This window comes from Dromiciops gliroides, chromosome 3 (genome assembly GCF_019393635.1).
Source record: "Dromiciops gliroides isolate mDroGli1 chromosome 3, mDroGli1.pri, whole genome shotgun sequence".
NCBI classification, from domain to species: Eukaryota; Metazoa; Chordata; class Mammalia; order Microbiotheria; family Microbiotheriidae; genus Dromiciops; species Dromiciops gliroides.
Window position 1 is genome coordinate 417887821 of NC_057863.1, and position 22040 is coordinate 417909860.

Here is a 22040-nt window from a genome sequence, read left to right on the forward strand (position 1 = left end):
TTGGCAAGTACTACAAAATTTATAGTCTCATGGAGTTGCCTAAGTGATCTATCTGCCTGGGACTGGGCCAATATGTTGCAGAGGTAGAATTAGAACCTGGGTCTCCCTTATGCGGAGGATGGTTTTCTTTTCACTATGCTATTCACTATGTAGAAGGAAAAGAGGTTTTAATTGTTTTTTATTCAAACCCAGGAGCTTTCAGTTGATACTTTGCAATAGTGTTTTTTGTTTAGATGAACAAAGAATATCACCTTGAGACCTTAATAAGACTGTGACCTCTTTAACTCTTTAAACCAGCTCACAGGACTATAGTAGGGAAAGCACTTTACAAACCTTTTTGTCATTGTTGTTCGATGAAGGCAGAGGTTAAGTGACTTGCCCAGGATCATATAGCTAGTAAGTGTCTGAGACTGGATTTGAACTCAATTATTCCTGACTCCGAGCCCAGCCCTATATCCACTGGGCTACCCAGATGCTTCCTTATAAACCTCATTGCATCATAAAGGTGAATTCTCTTTTGAGATAAAATTGGTTTTCCTGTAGTCCCCTCACCCTCTGTAAATGTGCTTAAAACTACCACCAGAATCACTGATTTGCCTCTATGATATAGGCCACTTATTTGTGACTGCCCAACAAAAAGTCAAAATTTGCCCCCATCTTGCAGGCCCCCATATGGTAAGCTTTGGCTTTGCAAAGTCAAAACTTACCACATGGTCCTTGGACAGCCCAGGTGATTCAGCTAGTAGTTATCCATTGCCTACATGGACAGGGTGAGGGTGAGAAATTCTGGCACAGATCAAGATCACAGTCTCTTCATAGGCTCAGACCCATACAGTAAAGGCTTTTCTTTCTTGTTTCAGAGTATGACTCATGTCTTCTTCCAAATTTTGGTGGGTGACTTTAGTCCCTAGATACCCAAGGAATGATATGGCAACTGACATGGCCCATCTGTCCAGAAACCAACAATAACCATTTGGGCAGTGTAGTGCTGTGCAAAAAGCCCCAGATTTGGAGTCAGGGACCCAAAGTCAAATACAAGTCACTTACTGTGTGGCACTGGGCAAATCGATGAACCTCTCTGGGCTGTCAGTTTCCTCACCTGAAAGAGGAGAATGTTGGAATAGATGAGCTTTCTAAATCTATAGTACCAGGAGCCTCTGAAATGTGACTGGAAGTGGGGTGCATAGGTTGTGTTTTGTAAGGCATGAAGAAGTCATTTGTTGGTTTGGTTTTCCTGCTATGCCCATGGAATCAAACCTCATTACACAAGCAGTCTTTTCTAACCAGTTTCTGGAAATAAATGGAAAAGAACTATAAAGTCCATGGAACTAGAGAATTAGAGACCCAAACTGCTGTCTTTATTGTGGTATTAAATTGGGGTTTGGGGGATTTTTTCTTAAAAATTAATGTTAACGCAAGTATGTTCATAGATTAGGAGCTATTTACTATCTCTTCATATTATTTTTCATGCTCAATGCACCTTAAAGAAAATGAGAATTATTTCATTAGAAAAGCATATTACAGGGGGTGGCTAGGTGGCGCAGTGGATAAAGCACCGGCCCTGGATTCAGGAGTACCTGAGTTCAAATCCAGCCTCAGACACTTGACACTTACCAGCTGTGTGACCCTGGGCAAGTCACTTAACCCCCATTGCCCCACACACACACACAAAAAAAAAGAAAAGCATATTACTGTAAAAAGAACAGCTAGATGACACGTTTTCTGGCTGCTTCATTGGATACCAGAGGAATGATATTGTCAACTGTCATTAAATAAATACTATATCCTAATTTGCAGGACATAGAACAAGAGATAAAGGTGCTGGAAGATTTACAAGATGAATATGACTTTAAATGCAAAACCCTTAGTAACAGAGGTAAGAGTTCATAATTCAGAATGATTTGCTCATTTGTTCAATTAAAAGTTGTCCTAGTCACACAGACACAATCAAGCTTAGAGACATGAGTGCTTTTTTAAAAAAATGTGCTCATGATTTCATTATTTAGAGTTCATCTTTTCACTGTATTCTTTCTTCCTGGAGACTAAAACACTTTACAAATATAATACCACTCCCTGCACATACTTTAATAAACATTTTTCCTTGTGTTTTTGGTGTTCCTTCACTGTGTTGCTTTTAAAAAAAAAAGATAGCAACTGAAAAAACCTGATATGAATGGTTTTTGTTGAATGACATGTCAGATACTTCTACACCCTTGGGAACTCATTATGCATGAGAGAATAGAACCAGCATATTTGATTTGGGGTAAAACAACAGTCTGCAAACAGTAATTGCTTAGATTCACTAAATCCCGGAATCTTAGAGTTTGAAGAAATCTCAGTCCCATGAACAAGAATCTTTTCTGCTGCATCTCCAAGTGCATCTTCAAGACTGTGTAAAAACCTTTAATGAGGGGTGACTCACTTCCTCCCAAGGTAACCCATTTAATTCTTGAATAGCCCTAATTTTGAAGGCATTTTACTCTCTTCCAGACTTGAATGTGCTTCTTGACCATTTTCACTCTCTGTTCCTAGTCCTGCTCTCTGGAGTCAAACAGAATAATTCTAATCCTTCTTCCTTATCCCAGCCCTTCGGTGTTGATACACCATTAATTTCACTTATTGTTATACAGACTTGATCTTTGCAATTGTTCTTTTGAATGTAATCATTGTTCTATTTGTTGGTTGTCGGAGTGATACCCAATATATCATTTAAAATGTTAATGGAGTCCTGATTTATTTAGTTTATCAGAAGAGAACGCCTTCAATTCAGGGTTTCAAAGGAATTATACTGAAAATAAATATATTTGACCGTGGAAGCAGAAAGTCCCATTTTTACACTTTGGAAAATTTTCCTGTTCAACTTTTAAAAGGAAGACTAATATTTGGAAGACTTGGAGAGCAATTTAGGCTTCTCATTCACTTTTGTCGAACTCCTACTAATCTGCATGCTTATAATTATCTGTGTGATTTAAATCCATAGAGCATGAACATGCTAATGTGGCACCAAATGAACATAAGCAGGAAAAGATGTTAATCCAAAAGATGTACTTAATGCTGGATCAAAAGAGAAAGGTAATTGTTCCTGTGTTTAAGGCAACCTCTTGTTTTAAAATCACTGAATGTGGGGCAGCTAGATGGCGCAGTGGTTAAAGCACCGGCCCTGAATTCAGGAGTACCTGAGTTCAAATCCGGCCTCAGACACTTGACACTTACTTAGCTGTGTGACCCTGGGCAAGTCACTTAACCCCAATTGCCTCACTTAAAAAAAAAAAAAACAAAAAACAAAAAACTAAAATCACTGAATGTGAATGATCAACATATTAAGGCTAAAATTCAGGGAAAATTATTTTTGTAGGCAGTTAGCTTAGATATCTTCTTGAGGCAAGAGGAATGTCTGACTAGCTTGGGAAATTAGACCAGATGAATAGCACTTTAAAATGTTTTGTTTTTATTTTTTTTAATTATTAAGAATTTTTTTCACCCTCCGGCCTCCCCTGTGAATTTAAAAGGAAAGAAGAAAGGAAGGAGAGTTGGAGGGAAGAAGGGAGGCAAGAAAGGAGGGAATCAGGGAGAGAGTTTGGGAGGGAGGGAAGGAAAGAGAGCGGGAGACAGATAAAGAAGAAGATGGAGAGAAAGGAAGAAAGAGGGAGGAGAAAAAAGAATGAAAAAGAGAGAGAAGGAAGGAAAGAAGAAAAAAGAAAGAAAGAAGGAAAGAAAAAATGGATGGGAAGGAGGAAGAAAGAAAAGAAAAAGGAAAGGAAAATTTTTTCACACTAGTCACATACAAAAATGCATTATTCTGCATATATTTCTGTCATAACTTGGGCAGTGTTCCCTTTTATTAGTCCTCTAGAATCATGGTTTATCACTCGGGTGATCAGAGCTTTGAGTCTCTCAAAATTGTTCATGTTTATAATGTTGATGTTATAGGATGGATTGCTCCTCTGGCTCTGCTCATTTCACTCTGCATCAGTTCACACAAACCTTCCCATGTCACTTTGAAACCATCTTTTTATTACTCATTTCTTATAGCCCAATGGGATTACATTATATTCACATACCACAATTTATTCAAACGTAAAGTTTTATAAGTATGAATTATTAATAAAAGCCACTATAATTGACAAAGAAAAAATTAATTGATTCTACTTTCTTTCTATGTCTCTTGATCTTTAGGAAGTTGTGCAGAAAATAATAGACCTCTTAAATGTGACAGAACTTATCCAGAATGTTTTGCTTAATGAGGAACTGGTGGAATGGAAGCAAAGACAGCAAAGTGCATGCATTGGAGGGCCTCCTAATGCTTGCTTAGATCAGCTACAGAACTGGTAAGGTGTAGAACCTAACTTCTCTTGGCAAAAGTGGGCCACTTATTCAACAGGCATAATAAGCATGCAGAGTTCTCATCCCACATCTGAACCATCTTGATGGACTCTATTAAACTTTCAGTTCAGGGTTTTCCACCCATATGATTCTTCATGTTTTGAAAATATTCACATTTAAAATCATCGTATCTTTGCATTAGCAACTCAGTGAATTTTCATCAGCAGTTTCCATATTTATCATGCTTGCATTTTTTTCATGTTATAAGTCTAGGGTATATTGCACCCCATATTGGAGCATTTGGCAGGACACACCAAAAGGTTGTGCTAAAATAACAATGGGAAGGGCACACTAAGAAAATACATTTTCCTTCATTCTAGCCACCAAAAGTCAATCACTCACATTTCTGTATTAAAACAAACACACTTTTCTAAAACTTTGAGATATTATCCTCCTCATAAAGTTTAGTATCACAATGGTATCCTGATTTGGGGGGGGGGCAGGGCAAACGAGGGTTAAGTGACTTGCCTAGGGTCACACAGCTAGTTAAGTGTTAAGTGTCTGAGGCTGGATTTGAACTCAGGTCCTCCTGACTCCAAGGCCAGTACTTTATCCATTGCACCACCTATGCTGATTTTCAAAAAAGGGAAGAGAACAGAGTCTGTAAATAATAGGCTAGTGAATTTAACTTCTAATCTGAGCAAAATTCTAGAAGGTGAAAGTAGCATGACAAGGGCATGAAGCCCTTCGATATGTGATGAAATCTGTTTCTAGATTTGTTTTTGTTTTTGAATGAAATAGTAGTAGTTTCTAATGAAACAATTCATGTTTTCTGGAAAATTTAGGTTTTCCTTGATTTAGTGGTCAATGCCACGTGTACTGAAGCATTTCCAATACCTAGGGTTTTGGTATTTCTAATTTGTTCCAGTTTATTTTACAATTTCATGACACCGGATCACAAAGGAGTGCTGCCAGCTAGGCTGTTCTCTGTGTCAACCTAATCATCATGACAGTTTTGAGTCGGATTGTTTCTTGTACTCATAGGAACAGTTTCATCATCACACTGGCCAGGGTGCTAACCCAATCGTGGTATTGCCAAAGCCCAGTCAATCAGCATTTCAGGTTGGCCTGTCACAGCTGTTATAGTGGCTTTGGGACACAGTGTTACTGATATATATCACTCATACTGGCATGCTCGAATCTGTTTATTTTTTCCCAATTACATGTAAAGACAATTTTGACATCCATTTCAAAAATAATTTTTGAAAAAAAAATAATTGTTGAGTTCCAAATTCCCTCCCTTCCTCTTTCCTTGAGAAGACAAGCACTCTGATATAGATTATGCAAGTTCAGTTACACAACATTTCCATATTGGCCATGTTGCAAAAAAAAAAAAACAGACCAAAAAAAAAAAATAACCAACCCTAAGAAAAATAAAGTAAAAAAAAAAAGTATGTTCAAATCTGTATTCTGACTCCAGTTCTTTCTCTGGAGATGAATATCATTTTTCATCATGAATCCTTTGGAATTTTGTCTCATCATTATATTACTGAGAATAACGAAGTCATTCACAGTTGATCAACATCTCCTGGTTCTACTCTGTTCAGTTTGTACCAAGTTCATATAGATCTTCCCAGGTCTTTCCATGCTTTTAATTTGATGCTGTTCCCCTCCTTATAACATAGATGATAGGTTATACTTTAGGAGGCATTATTATTGTTATTTTTCTTGTTATCATCATTATCATTATTTAAAGTATCCTGGGGCAGCTAGGTGGCACAGTGGTTAAAGCACTGGCTCTGGATTCAGGAGGACCTGAGTTCAAACCCGGCCTCAGACACTTGACACTTACTAGCTGTGTGACCCTGGGAAAGTCACTTAACCCCAATTGCCTCACAAAAACAAAGAAAAAAAAAAGAAAGTATCCTTATTAGTTCTCTTTATCAGTGAGATCATATCTCCAATTCCATGCCATTATCATCATATCTACTTTTTTAAAAACCTACCATCATTTCCTGTTTTCTACTGTGTCAGGGCTATTTTTTTTTTCAGGGCAATGGGGGTTAAGTGACTTGCCCAGGGTCATACAGCTAGTAAGTGTCAAATGTCTGAGGATGGATTTGAACTCAGGTCTTCCTGAATCCAGGCCCAGTACTTTATCCACTGCACCACCTAGCTGCCCCCAGGGCTAAATTCTTTTGCTTGGCTTTCAAGACCTTTCGCAAGTTTGCCCCATCATCTCTATCCTATTATTTTCCTGTTGCTTCCTAGAACATATTCTAGTCAAGCTGCTATTTGCACTATCTTCTACACACACTGCATTAGATTCCACTTTCAAACTTTTGTGTGCATTGTTTTCCTTGCCAGTAATGTTCTCCTTGGCAGCTAGGTGACTCAGTGGATAGATTAGTGGGCCTCAAGACAGGAAAACCTGAGTTCAAATTTGACCTCAGACACTTACTAACTGTGTGACCCTGAGCAAGTCACTTAACCTCTGCCTTAATCTGCTGGAGAAGGAAATGGCGAACCACTCCAGTATCTTTGCCAATAAGACCCCATGGTCACCATTGGCATGTTATGGTCCACAGGGTCATGAAGAGTCAGATGTGATTAAATGACTGAATAATAACAAATCTTCTTCGTCCTTTTTGTCTCTCCTAATTTTAACCTCTTTTCCGGGCTCTCCAAGTAGTACAGTGGATAGAATGCTTGACTTGGAGTCGGAAAGATCTGAATTCAAATTCTGCTGCAGACTCTAATTAGTTGTGTGGTCCTGGGCAAATCATTTCACCTCCATCAACCTTAGTTTCTTCATAAAATGGGGATAATGATAACATCTACTTCACAATAGTGTTATGAGGATCAAATGAGATGACTTACGTAAAGCGCTTTGCAAACGTTCCCCAGCAATTCCAGCCTGCAGTGGGCTTTTTCTGCACTTAAATTCTTTGTGGAAAAAAAAAATAGCATTTAGTTAGCTGCTGCTTTGTGAGATATTGCTGCCAGTCACTTGGCATTTGTTATTCCCATTGTCCAGGCTCATAGCCATGGTGAGCCTAGCAAAGTGAGGAGAAGGTGAGCCCATTGTGCCATTGTCCAGAGAAAACTTTCACATATGGTGGCATCGTGGGAAGCTGCTGCCATTTGGTCTCTGTATACTGTGGCTCCCTTCTTAGCATTCTTCCTATCTACTCCATGCTGACCCTGGATTATCCTATTGGACCAAGGCTATCAACTCCTTCTTAATGCTTGCTTAGGATCTATTTGGATTTATTTGCTCTATGAAGTCTGACTTACTTCATCATGACACTTTATTTACCAGCTTATTCTTCTTCCAAGGAGTAGACATTCCTCGGGAACTGTTAATTGCCCTTAATCACCAACTGGATTTCCAACTGGATTTTAAGTTTGGGACAATTTTAAAGAATCTAGAGAAAAATTATATAATCTCTGATACTACAGATCTTGGAGCCAGAAGGGACCTCAAGGGATTTTCTAGTCTAGCCCCCATTCTCATTATTCTTATTATTTTCACAGTTCCTGGCATACAAGAAACACTTAATAAATGCTCTATCCATCATTTAATCAGTAAGGCATCTAAGAGGATGGATCAGGAAGAGCTGAGTTTCGATTCTGCCTCAGACACTTAGTAGCTCTGTAGCACCGGGTAATTAACTTAAATTCTGTCTACGTCAGTTTCCTCATCTATAAAATAAGGGTAGTTGTAGCACCTACCTCTCAGTATTGTTGTGAAGATCAGATGAGCTACCTTTGGAACATATTTTGTAAACCTTCAGTTGATACAGTAACTGATGCTCAGAAAAGTTAAGTGATTTTTCCCAAGATCATTCAAGGGCTGAAGATTTGGAACTAGAAGGGATCTTAGAGTCATTTAGAGTATATCCCTCTCATTTTACACATGAGGAAACTGAGGCCCAGAGAACTGAAGTGACTTAGAATCTTAGGGACATAGAGTTAGATATAGAAAGAACTTCAGAGGCCATCTAGTTCCAACCTTGAGAAAACAGAGGCAGATGAAGTGACATGTCCCAGGTCATACACTGGCTATATTAGTAGAGCTTGGTTTTTAACTCTGATTTCTTGACTCCCAACCAAGCACTCTGCATTGCTTCTTTTTTTTTTTTAATTATTTTTTTATTTTTGGTGAGGCAATTGGGGTTGAGTGACTTGCCCAGGGTCACACAGCTAGTAAGTGTTAAGTGTCTGAGGCTGGCTTTGAACTCAGGTCCTTCTGATTCCAGGGCCAGTGCTCTATCCACTGCGCCACCTAGCTGCCCCCATCTGCATTGCTTCTTACAGCTGGTGAGTGCTGGATAGAGTAAAAGGAGCTAGAGTCAAGATCTCCTTTCTCATGTTTCAATGCTGAGGGAAGGGACCATGTTGTACAATTTTCTTTTTTTGTTTTTGTTTTTTAGTGAGGCAATTGGGGTTAAGTGACTTGCTCAGGGTCACACAGCTAGTAAGTGTTAAGTGTCTGGGGCCGGATTTGAACTCAGGTCCTCCTGACTCCAGAGCTGGTGCTCTATCCACTGTGCCACCTAGCTGCCCCGTACAATTTTCTTAATTCCCCATAATACCTAGAATAGTGTAGCTGCTCAATAATTACATTGTTGATTTCATGGATTTATAGAAATTTGTATTTAGTCTTGATCATTTTGCTATGTAAACTGTCATTCTGAAATCCATGGTATGTCTCCTTTCAGGTTCACCATTGTTGCTGAAAGTCTCCAGCAAGCTCGCCAGCAGCTTAAAAAACTTGAGGAATTGGAACAGAAATACACCTACGATCTGGACCCTATCCCCAAAAACAAAGACATTTTACGCGACCGAACTTTGAATCTCTTCAAGCAGCTAATTCAGTGGTAACTATGCACTTGGACGGCAATATTTGCCAACATTTTCTGCCATTGTTATTCTAATAAAAATTATTGTAATTTAGGAGCAATTGGTAGTTGAGAGTATTAGTTCAACCCAAGAAAAAAAGAGCAGTTGATGGCGGCCATCATTTTTCCTGGGCTAACCTGACATAATTGAAATGTTTTCTTAGTATGCTATGGCTGGAGTTAATATATGAGCATTTCACCTGTTGGAAATTAGACCAACATGTTTCAATGACTGAATTCCAATCGGAGCTGTAATCTTTTAAGAAAGCTTGTAGTGAGACAAGAATTGTATCTTTGGAAAATGTCTCCTTTCATCATTCTTCTGTTTTGCTTGCTTAGGTAAGGTTTTTGCTTTTCTTGCATTTTAAACTTGTAAAAGTAAGTCCCTGGGGCAGCTAGGTGGTGCAGTGGATAGAGCACCAGCCCTGGAGTCAAGAGTACCTGAGTTCAAATCGGGACTGAGACACTTAACACTTACTAGCTGTGTGACCCTGGGCAAGTCACTTAACCCTCATTGCCTCACTAAAAAAAATGTTTAAAAGCAAGTCCCTGAAAGTGACTCAAACTGGAGGAGCCATTTTTAGCCTTTAGTCTTTTCATAGTTTTTCCTGATAGAAAAAAATCATGTATTTTTTGCATCAAGCAGATGTAAGTGATCATTTGTCTTCATTTTACTTGGCCATTGCAGTTCATTTGTGGTAGAAAGACAGCCGTGTATGCCAACTCATCCACAGAGGCCGTTAGTCCTGAAGACTGGAGTGCAGTTCACTGTGAAATTGAGGTAATCATGACCCTAACTCCACCATCTTCTTACTTCTTACTTGGCTGTTCTGACTTTCTGTTTTCAAAGCTATCGCATGTCATGCTTTGGGGGAAAGAAATAACGCAGTTCTCATTCTCTTCCTATTCATTGTTTTCTCTAGACTGTCAGCTCTCCTAAACCGTATGTTAGAGTCCCTTAGACCCTGCCACTGTATCATGATATAGAGGGGCACTCTTGGTATAGTGTCTCTTGAGAATGAACCGTTCTAATCAAATAGAAAGGCTGATATGGGTGACTTTTAAGAAGGGCTCTACTCTGCCTTCTTAGAGGTCATCTAGTCCAATCTCTTCATGTGACAGATGAGATCTAGACAGATTGTCTCTTGCCCAAGATCACACAGATAATTAATGACAGAGCTGAGCTGAGCTGAGGACATGGAGGAGGCCACCATAAAGAATTCTTAGTGGCAGAATTTTGTCACCTTGTGGGAAGATCGGACTTTAACCCTTTTTTTTTTTCCTCACAGCTGTTGAGCCTTTTAATCCTAGAGAGGTACAACATTTGCTGACTCCTAGCCCAGTAATTTTTGTATTAGACCATACTATTTCCAAAGTGCTCTCTTAGATGTGTTTGGTCTTTTAAAATTTTTTAAATTTATTTTATTATAAAATTTAAAAATAGGGGCAGCTAGGCGGCACAGCAGATAGAGCATCGGCCCTGGAGTCAGGAGTACCTGAGTTCAAATCCAGCCTCAGACACTTAACACTTACTAGCTGTGTGACCCTGGGCAAGTCACTTAACCCCAATCGCCTCACTAAAAAAAATAAATAAATAAATAAAACATTTCCATAACATAGTAGAATAGGGGGGAAAAGATGGTTTTATATGAAAGCGCACATCTATTATGTATAACTTGCTATTCCTTTTTAATATATAATAAAGTTATCATGTAACTTTCTTTTCTCCCCTTTCTCCCCCCCCATGAGATGGCTACCTTTACACACACACACACACACACACACACACACACACATACATATATGTGTGTGTGTGTGTATGTGTGTACATGTATATGTATATGTATATGTGCATATATATATATATATCTCTTTCCATGTGTACTTCTATTTATCAGTTCTTTCTCTAGATGCACATAGCATCTTCTTTCATATGTCCTTTGTAGTTAATTTGGATATTTATAATAGTCAAAATGACTTAGTCACTCAAAATTATTCTTAAAACAATATTGCAGGTGGCAACTAGGTGGCATAGTGGATAAAGCACCAGCCCTGGATTCAGGAGTACCTGAGTTCAAATCCGACCTTAGACACTTGACACTTACTAGCTGTGTGACCCTGGGCAAGTCACTTAACCCCCATTGCCCTGCCAAAAAAAACAACCAGTATTGCAGTGGGCAGCTAGGTGGCGCAGTGGATAAAGCACCAACCCTGGATTCAGGAGGACCTAAGTTCAAATATGACCTCAGACACTTGACACTTGCTAGCTGTGTGACCCTGGGCAAGTCACTTAACCCTCATTGCCCTACAAACAAAAACAAAAACAAAACAATATTGCAGTTACTGTATACAACATTCTTTTGGTTCTGTTCATTTCATTCTTCATTATTTCATGCATCTATCCATGTTTTTCTAAGATTATCGAACTCATCATTTCTTGTATCACTGTAGTATTCCATCACAATCATTTACCACAATTTGTCTGTCATTCCTTAATTGATCTATTTGGTCTTAAAATTCATTCCACAAAGCTAAATTTTTATTTATAGCTTTGAGTTCCAAATTATATCCCTCCCTCCCTCCCCTCCCCACTCCCTGGAATTAGATATGGCTTATACATGTGCAATTATGTAAAATATTACCATATTAGTCATTCTGTACAAGAAAACTTGAAAAAAATTAAAAGGAAAGAAAATGAAATAAACATGCTTCAGTCTGTGTTCACTCAATATCAGTTCTTTCTTTGGAGGTGCATAGTATGCTTCATCATTGGTCTTTTGGGATCATTGTATTACTGAGAAGAGTTAAGTCATTCACAGTTCATCAAACAATATTGCTGTCTCTGTGCACAATGTTCTGTTGTTTATCAAAGCTAAATTTCTTTTTTTTGTTTTTTTTTTTTTGTTGGGTTGGGTTTGGTTGGGGGGGGGCGGGGAGTTGTGCAAGGCAATGAGGGTTAAGTGACTTGCCCAGGGTCACACAGCTAGTAAATGTCAAGTATCTGAGGCCGGATTTGAACTCAGGTCCTCCTGAATCCAGGGCTGGTGTTCTATCCAGGGCTGGTGTTCTATCCACTGTACCACCTAGCTGCCCTCTAAAGCTAAATGTCTAATGATTCTTGTGCTGTCATTTTTAATGAGGATGGTTCATCAATACTTATTTTAATAAGAGGTGTTGGTTGGCTTATCTAGTCACTCATTTTATTAAGCACCTACTAGGTACAAGATTCTGTGTAAAAACCCAGAAATACAAAAATGAGAAATAATACTTGCTTTTGAGGAGCTTATATTCTTATTTTTCCATATCCAATACACTTTTATTAAGCACATAAGTATACCTATATGTACTTAGCACTGTGCTAAGAGTCGGGGACACAAATAAGAAAAAGAGAGTCCTTTCCCTCAAGGAGCTTATAGTCTAAAGAAGGAAGACTACACACAAAAGGAAACTGAAAAGCTAGGGGAAGGGGCATGGCAAGGGGAAGAAGGTTCCTGGCACGGGAGACTTCTTGAGTCAAGCTAGAAGGGAAGTGAGGATGGCTGGGGCCCCTCATGATATGGTGGGCCAAGCTGAGAGACAGGGATATTCTGTGTACATACAAGGGGATGTACTTGTATCATACAAGTATGAGAGACAGTGGAGGTCAAATAAGAGAGACAAATAGGTGTTCTTTGTTAATCAACAAACATTCATTAAACACTTACTAGGAAAAAAATAAAATAATAAAATAAAATGTGGGGCAGCTAGGTGGCGCAGTGGATAGAGCACCGGCCCTGGATTCAGGAGGACCTGAGTTCAAATCCGGCCTCAGACACTTAACACTTACTAGCTGTGTGACCCTGGGCAAGTCACTTAACCCCAATTGCCTCACAAAAAAAAAATAGTAATAATAATAATAATAAAATAAAACACTTACTAGGTACCATGCACTTTGCTAAGTGCTAAGGAATCAGCAGAAACAAAACAGTCCCTGTCCTCAAGAAGCTTACATTTTAAAGAGGGAGATAGAATATACAGAAAAACATATAAATCATATCCTACAACATAAATACAGTCTAAATGAAAGCTGAACTTAGAGGGGATGGCACTGGCATCTGGGGCAAACCGAAGAGGCCTCTTGGTGTAGGTGGCCCTTAATCTGGAAACTGGGAATTCTAAGAGTCAGAGATTGGGAGGGAAAGTATATTAGGCATTGGAACAACTAGTACCAAGGCATGACATTGGGAGAAACTAATTTTCCTTGTATTTTTTTCCCTTTTCTTTCCAGGTTGCTGGTGAGATTGCAGGAACTGAATTATAATTTGAAAGTGAAAGTCTTATTTGATAAGTAAGTCATCTTTCAAAATGTCCTTGATACAACTTAAAATGAAATATAATAAGGAATCTACTAATCACAACAGTATATACAAGAATTTTCAGGATTTCTTTCCTTAAACACACTTAAAATGAAAATGCATGATTTTGGACTTGTACATTGTAAGCCAGCAAATGGATATTTCTGGTGAGCACATCCTTCACACTAGTAGGATGTGAGGCGCATAATTCAGGCAGAGTTAAATGTTTAGGTATTTCATTAGATATTTGAATTGGCTTCTAGGCTCATTAATGTAAATATAACTTTGCCTTTTATAACGATTGGAATGATGTCACATGCTGGAGACTTACTGTAGAAAAGCTCCACCATGAGGAGAAGGTCTCTAAGGGCAAGTCATGTGGTCAAGGTCCTTAGCGTCAGGAAGTGACTTTGCTCGTGGGTGCTGTCTATCAAGGCTACCAGCCAATCAGCTTGAGGAGCCTCCCATTTCTGGGAGGGGGACACAAAGTAGGAAGCAGACGCTGGCGGAGGGGTTCTCTCTCTTTTGGGTTCCTGACCTCACCATGGTGGGTCAGATGATAAGGTCTCTTAGAAATAGTTAGATTTTTACCTTTCTGATCCTAATGCTCTCTAATAAATACTTAAACGCTTAAATACTCTTGCTAAAGCTTATGATTTATTGGCGACCACTCATTAGATCTTGGATAGTATAGCTAGAATTTTAGCCCCTTACACTTTGTAACCTCACAATAAACTAAAAAATATTGAACATTGCACAGAAGAAATATAGTAGAACTCCCAAAGCAAGGTAGATATCCTTAGTCCCTCCTGTGAACCGGCTTAATTCCTAACCATCCCCAGAGGGTGGGATCTTTTGTCCTCTTTAGACAAAAAGAAACAGAGTCAGCTTCAATTCTTGGGGCCATGGATAAACTTACCCTTAAGACCACATCAGTTCAAGGTGATGTTGTTGGTCCTGGACCTGAAACTATAAAAATCAGCCTTAGAATTTTTCTATAGTAGTTGACTTTGGATTAAGCGTAACCTAGGTGGCACAGTGGATAAAGCACCAGCCCTGGATTCAGGAGTACCTGAGTTCAAATCCGGCCTCATGCTTGACACTTACCAGCTGTGTGACCTTGGGCAAGTCACTTAACCCCCATTGCCCCGAGCTAAAAAAAAAAAAAAAAAGTAACCTAAGGGCAGCTAGGTGGCTCAGTGGATAAAGCACTAGCCTTGGATTCAGGAGGACCTGAGTTCAAATCCAGCCTCAGACACTTGACACTTAACTAGCTGTGTGACCCTGGGCAAGTCACTTAACCCTCATTGCCCCACCAAAAAAAAGAGTAACCTAGAGGTGAAGTGGTCCACCTCTACTTAGATAGAGCAGGACCATAACACTCTATAACCACTCTCAGGGAGAATAGACAAATTATTTTTTCCCAGAGTGTAGTCACGTTTTTGCCAACTGAAAGAGTCCTAGTTTAGGAAATTATAAGTGAACGTGGGATAAGAATCATAATCTTGTTCTCTTTGCCCCTGAATATCTTCCCAATTCCTATAGCACTACTGTCTTCTTGAAAATGTACTCCATACCTTTGTCTTTCTTCATTCTCTCACCCCTATGTCATCTGTCTTTTCTCCAACTCACTTCCTGAACTAGTCTTTGAGACTCTTTTTCTGCTTTCATCATGACATTTAGTGTTTGTTATTTCTCTAAATAAACTCTACACTCCCATTACTATACACATATTCTTTCCACATGGCCACCTTCCTCATTATGATTTCAATTTATTGAGGGTCGGCATAAGAAATTATTGTAAATGGGAAGCTGGGGGAGTTTTGCCAAAGCTGCAGCATTTTCGCTTAACATTTACCTACATATAGCCTATGACCAAATACTTTTCCCCCCTAGTTTAAGGTTTTACTATGATACACCACAGAGGAAACACATTCAGAGAAATATAGTAATAAATTAAAGTGGAAATTGAAAACATAAATATTTTTCTGAATCAATTCTTATTCTGCAAGTTAACTAAAGGAAACCTAGATTTATTATTCATAGCTCTCTCTTCCTTCCTAATTGACCTCCTTCTGTTAGGTCTTGACCTTAAAGTTAACTCAGTTCTAACTCTCCAGTTGGTCGATTTGATTGGCAGGGCTATTTGGTATATTAGCAATCCAGAGAATTATGGTGACATTAAAAAAGACATCAATAAAACTTATTTAAAAACTTATAAGTAAATGGAAAATAAAATTCTAAATTAAATTTTTTTTAATTAAAAAACAACTTATAAGTAAAAAGAGAAATCCTTTTAAAAACTATGTACTGGGGGCAGCTAGGTGGCACAGTGGATAAAGCACCGGCCCTGGATTCAGGAGGACCTGAGTTCAAATTTGACCTCACACACTTGACACTAGCTGTGTGACCCTGGACAAGTTGCTTAACCCTCATTGTCCCGCCAAAAAAAAAAAAATTTAAAACCCCACAAAAATAAAACAAAACAAACAAAAACTATGTACTGGAGAATTCTGAATAATATGATGATTTGAAAGATGTCTGCGAACCCCAACTCTGCCCCAAATACCTCAGTAACAATTTAAAGGGTGTCACATGATCAAGGAGATGAAAGGAAATACCAGAAATCTCCTCTATCCAGTCCAAGAATCATAAGCTGGCCAGGAGCCTGTGGATGCTCAGGGAGGGATCATGCCATAGAAGGAGGAAGTAAACCTGAGATCCCCACTCTCACCTTTTTATTCTTCAATTTTTCAATTTGTTTATTTTTGTACTTAAACCCAAAATAAAATGGTTATTCCCATATTCATAGTGGAACTGAGAAAGAGGATCAAACATAAAACATCAAATCTCTATCACATACAGCTTACTTTTCTTTTCTAAATGTAAAATAAGTTCAGTATGACCAAATACTTAACCCAAATTTTGCAATAAGGTATTGTAAACACCCCATAAAAGAAAAAGAAAAAACTCAGACTTCTTCTTTGGTATGAAGGAAGGACCAAAAAATTTTACACGAATTTTCCAGATTTTTGAGGGTACCACACCCCTAACTCCTACAATGTGGAAGGAATGACCATATTCTTACTTAGCATTTTTACTTGGAGATGTCAGATGGCTTTCCTCCCTAACAATGCCTACTCACAAAATACCAAACTTTTAGTTGAAAGAGAAGGATCTAAGAAAAAGAAAGAAAGAAGAGTTTATTTGTCAGAAAGCTAATTTTGGACCTTGACAAGGGACAATTACAAAGAAAAAAAAAATTGAGTTCTTTGGCCAGAAAACCTGGAGGCCATCAGAGATGAAGACGTAATTGTTAATGGTGAAATACAGCCTGAAAGTTTAACCTGTAAACTTGAAACTTGGGGTTGAAAATGGACAAAATTAGTTGATTTTTCAATTATTGTTTTATGAAAAGATTGAAGCCTTTGAAGAATAAAATTGGAAAAATCCTAATAAGTTTATATTGGATTATTCTTCCAGTTACAGAGGAGATATGTGTAAAATTCCTTTTGGGGGCAGCTAGGTGGTACAGTGGATAGAGCACCGGCCCTGAATTCAGGAGGACCTAAGTTTAAATCTGGCCTCAGACACTTAATACTTACTAGTTTGTGACCCTGAGCAAATCACTTAACCCTCATTGCCCTGTCCAAAAAAACAAAAAAACAAAAACCCTCTCCTCAAATCTATTTTAGCTTTGTGCCCCCTGGAACCCTCATTGCCCTGGGGTGGGGGGGCGGGGAATTCTTTTGGGTCTATCTCTCTTTGACATGTGTACACAAATGTCTTTTGGCTGAGTCATTTTGTGAAGCTCGTTGTTTGAGGTATCTATCTGATTTTCTTTTACAGAGATGTGAATGAGAAGAATACAGTGAAGGGGTAGGTAAAACACTTTTTGTCAAATTTCACTGTTTCACTATTTGTCATTCTAAGTCTCATAAATCTTTCTAACTTCTGTGTAGGTTTAGGAAATTCAACATTTTGGGGACACACACAAAAGTTATGAACATGGAGGAATCTACTAATGGAAGCTTAGCAGCAGAATTTCGGCATCTGGTAGGGAAATTACTTTAAAATTCTTTTACATATTTTTTCCTTTGTTTTATCTTAAAGCAATATGAATAACACTTTGTGAGGGGGAAAAACAGATCAGGACAATTCCAGAATTTTCTTTCTGATAACCTCTTTAAAAATGAGCTAAGGGGGGCAGCTAGATGGCGCAGTGGATAGAGCAGTGGCCTTGGAGTCAGGAGTACCTGAGTTCAAGTCCGGCCTCAGACACTTAATACTTACTAGCTGTGTGACCCTGGGCAAGTCACTTAACCCCAACTGCCTCACTAAAAACAAACAAACAAAAAATAAATAAATAAAAAAATGAGCTAAATGGTACAGTAGATAGAGTGCCAAGCCTGGGTCAGGAAGACTCATCTTCCTGAGTTCAAATCTGGCCTCAGATATTTACTAGCTGTGTAACCCGAGAGCGGGTCACTTAATGCTGTTTGCCTCAGTTTTCTCTTCTATAAAATGAACTAGAGAAGAAAATGGCTAACTACTCCAGTATCTTTCCCAAGAAAACACCAAGAGTTGGACACAACTGAACAACAACAACAGACCTCTCAATACTGTCTCCACCTTCGTAATCATAATTAAGAATAGCTAACATTTGTTTAGTTTTCTAAGTTTTGTGAAGTGTGTATTCTCTCTACATACACATACATATGCATTATACATACACATATGCATTATACATACACATATACATTATACATACACATATACATTATACATACACATATGCATTATACATACACATATACATTATACACACACATATACATTATACATACACATATGCATTATACATACACATATACATTATACATACACATATGCATTATACATACACATATACATTATACATACACATATACATTATACATACACATATGCATTATACATACACATATGCATTATACATACACATATACATTATACATACACATATGCATTATACATACACATATGCATTATACATACACATATACATTATACATACACATATGCATTATACATACACATGTGCATTATACATATACATACACATACATATGCATTATACATACACATATGCGTTATACATACACATATACGTTATACATACACATATGCATTATACATACACATATACATTATACATACACATATACATTATACATACACATACATATGCATTATACATACACATACACATTATACATATACATATACATTATACATACACATATACATTATACATACACATACACATTATACATATACATATACATATACATACACATATACATTATACATATACATACACATACATATGCATTATACATACACATATACATTATACATACACATACACATTATACATACACATATACATTATACATATACATACACATACATATGCATTATACATACACATATACATTATACATATACATACACATACATATGCATTATACATACACATACATATGCATTATACATACACATACATATGCATTATACATACACATATACATTATACATATACATACACATACATATGCATTATACATACACATATACATTATACATATACATTATACATACACATACACATTATACATTATACATACACGTATGCATTATACATACACGTATACATTATACATACATGTATACATTATACATACACGTATGCATTATACATACACGTATACATTATACATACACGTATACATTATACATACACGTATACATTATACATACACGTATGCATTATACATACACATATACATTATACATACACATATGCATTATACATACACATATGCATTATACATACACATATGCATTATACATACACATATACATTATACATACACATATACATTATACATATACATACACATACATATACATATACATCGACATTATGAGATAGGTGTTATTTTTAGGCCCATTTTATAGATGGAGAACCTGAGGTGGGGAGATTTTAAGTGACTTCTCCAAGGCTATGTAGGTTATAAGTGTTAGCGATAAGCTTCAAGGCCAGATATCCCTGATTCCAAGTTCAGTGCTCTATCCAGTATCCCAGACTGCCTCCTGCTGTCCTACCATCTAAGGTATTATAATTTTCTTCTTCCTTAGTTAATGGATACAAGAGCAGGGCTTTACCCCTTAATTCTCCCTTTACCTACCACATCACATACTCAGTCAGATATTAGGAAGGGGTAAAAATTACTTTTAGTAAATCAGGAAGAAAGTGCAATGTTCAAAGTATCTTCAAGTAAAGAGCTTACCCTTCATGTTGTGATTTTCTCATCACCTACTCACTCCATGGCCCCTTGTAGTTTGGCTCCTGCCTCCAGCAGAAACTGTTGTCTGAAATTCACTCAGAACCTCCTAATGGGCCATGTTGGGTGTTTCTCATCCTCTTTGATTTGTGCCACATTTGATACTATTGGTCTTGCCATCCTTCTTTAAATATGCCCCTCATCCTCTGTGATACCTAATTATATTAGCTCTTCTCATGCTTTGACCTGTCTCCCTCACTTTCCCTCTTTCTTCCACATTCTATTTGGAAATTCTTCCAGGGGCTATGCTAGGTACAAGGAGGATACCAAGACAAAGAGGAAGAGGAAACGTACATAGAAAATGAAATACAAAATGTACATAAAGTTTACATACTTTCCTGCTTTTGTTAATGGTAGTATCATCTAGGCTTGAGAGCTTCAAGTCATTTTTGTCTCATTCACCTTCCAAATCAAATATTGTCCATTTTTCCTTTAAATGTATATAATAGGGGCAGCTAGGTGGCGCAGTGGATAGAACACCGGTCCTGGATTCTGGAGGACATGAGTTCAAACCCGGCCTCAGACTAGCTTTGTGACCCTGGGCAAGTCACTTAACCCCAATTGCCCCACCAAAAAAAAAAAGTATATAATATTTCCCCTTTCTTTTCCATTTTTACTACTGCCATACAAATTTAGGCCATTATCTAGAATATTTAAACAACCCCTTTACTGTTCTCCCTACATTTTCTCTTGCCTCTTCAGTTTATCCTATGTGCAAGGAGAGATGAACCTCCTAAGGCATATCTCTGTTCGTGTCACTTCCCACTTAACGCTTAGTGGAATTGCTTAAAAAACATGTATTGGCTTATCCTTTACCTAAAGATTAAAAGTCCAAATTTCTCAACCCTGCATTCAGCTCCCTGTACAACATGGTTCCAACCTACCTTCCAGAACTTATTGCCCCCTACTTCCCTACATGCACCTAATGTTCAAATCAGATTAGGTTATATACTTGGCCCTTTTCTCTATTCTGGGCCTTGGCTTATGCTCTTTCCTTTGCATGAAATTCTTCCTCTGAGTTTTATCAAATTACACCCATCCTTTTGTTGCATTCATTTTCTTATCAATTTGACAACTAAAACCAATAAGACAGAACAAATCAAGAGACGGGCATTATGACACTCAAGAGTATCACATTCCCACCAGCAGTTAATGGGAATTGCATCATTCACAATTCAGCAAGGAACAGTCATACATTATATGAAACAAAGAAAAAAGATAGCTATTAATTAAAATACAGTTGGGCATACAAAGAAAAAATAGTATGCTTGTTCAAGGAAAATGTATATCATTTGCTATAGAAAATAGATAAGGGAGTTATTTTCTTAGAATAGCTTGTTTCGGGGCAGCTAGGTGGCGCAGTGGATAAAGCACCAACCCTGGATTCAGGAGGACCTGAGTTCAAATCCGGCCTCAGACATTTGACATTTACTAGCTGTGTGACCCTGGGCAAGTCACTTAACCCTCATTGCCTCACCAAAAAAACCCCAAACAAACAAGAATAGCTTGTTTTACTATATCAAAGAAAACTGCCCTTGAGATGAGACGAGGCAAGAGGACATTGCAAGAACTCTGGAATCCTCTAAGACTATCAGTACAGAGAAGGTACTGATATGCATGGGGGGGGGCAACTAAAACGGTTTGTTTCTTTGTAGTTAAATATTGGTGAAACAACAAGTCTACCAGACAACACACAACTTGGTGTTAGGTGATCTCATTACAAATCTTATCCATTGGTTTTTTATTAATAAGATAAAAAACAGGGGCAGCTAAGTGACGCAGTATATAAAGCACCGGCCCTGGAATCAGGAGAACCTGAGTTCCAATCTGGTCTCAGACACTTGACACTAGCTGTGTGACCCTGGGCAAGTCACTTAACCCTCATTGTCCAGCAAAAAAAATAAACAAAACAAACCCCAAACAAAAACAAACAAAAAAATAATAAGATAAAAAAAACACCCAAAACTTTAGGATCCCAAATTGGAAGGGGTCATGGAAATCATTTAATTCAATCCCCTCATTTTGTAGCTGAAAATAAATGAGGACAAGGAGGACCTGTGACAGGCTGGCCTAGGGATAGGGCATATTTG

The 22040-nt window shown here is 37.9% G+C and overlaps 1 protein-coding gene across 1 annotated transcript in view; it reads left to right on the plus strand.

Annotated features, from left to right (window-relative positions):
- The window catches only part of STAT1 (signal transducer and activator of transcription 1), a 66026-nt gene that overhangs the window by 17077 nt on the left and 26909 nt on the right, over positions 1 to 22040 (plus strand). The window contains exons 6-13 of the mRNA XM_043994796.1: positions 1798 to 1876; positions 2981 to 3072; positions 4177 to 4328; positions 9048 to 9206; positions 9916 to 10008; positions 13495 to 13554; positions 17411 to 17440; positions 17524 to 17617. Of these exons, the coding sequence (XP_043850731.1) occupies positions 1798 to 1876; positions 2981 to 3072; positions 4177 to 4328; positions 9048 to 9206; positions 9916 to 10008; positions 13495 to 13554; positions 17411 to 17440; positions 17524 to 17617 (759 nt within the window). The remainder of the gene's footprint in view (positions 1 to 1797; positions 1877 to 2980; positions 3073 to 4176; positions 4329 to 9047; positions 9207 to 9915; positions 10009 to 13494; positions 13555 to 17410; positions 17441 to 17523; positions 17618 to 22040) is intronic.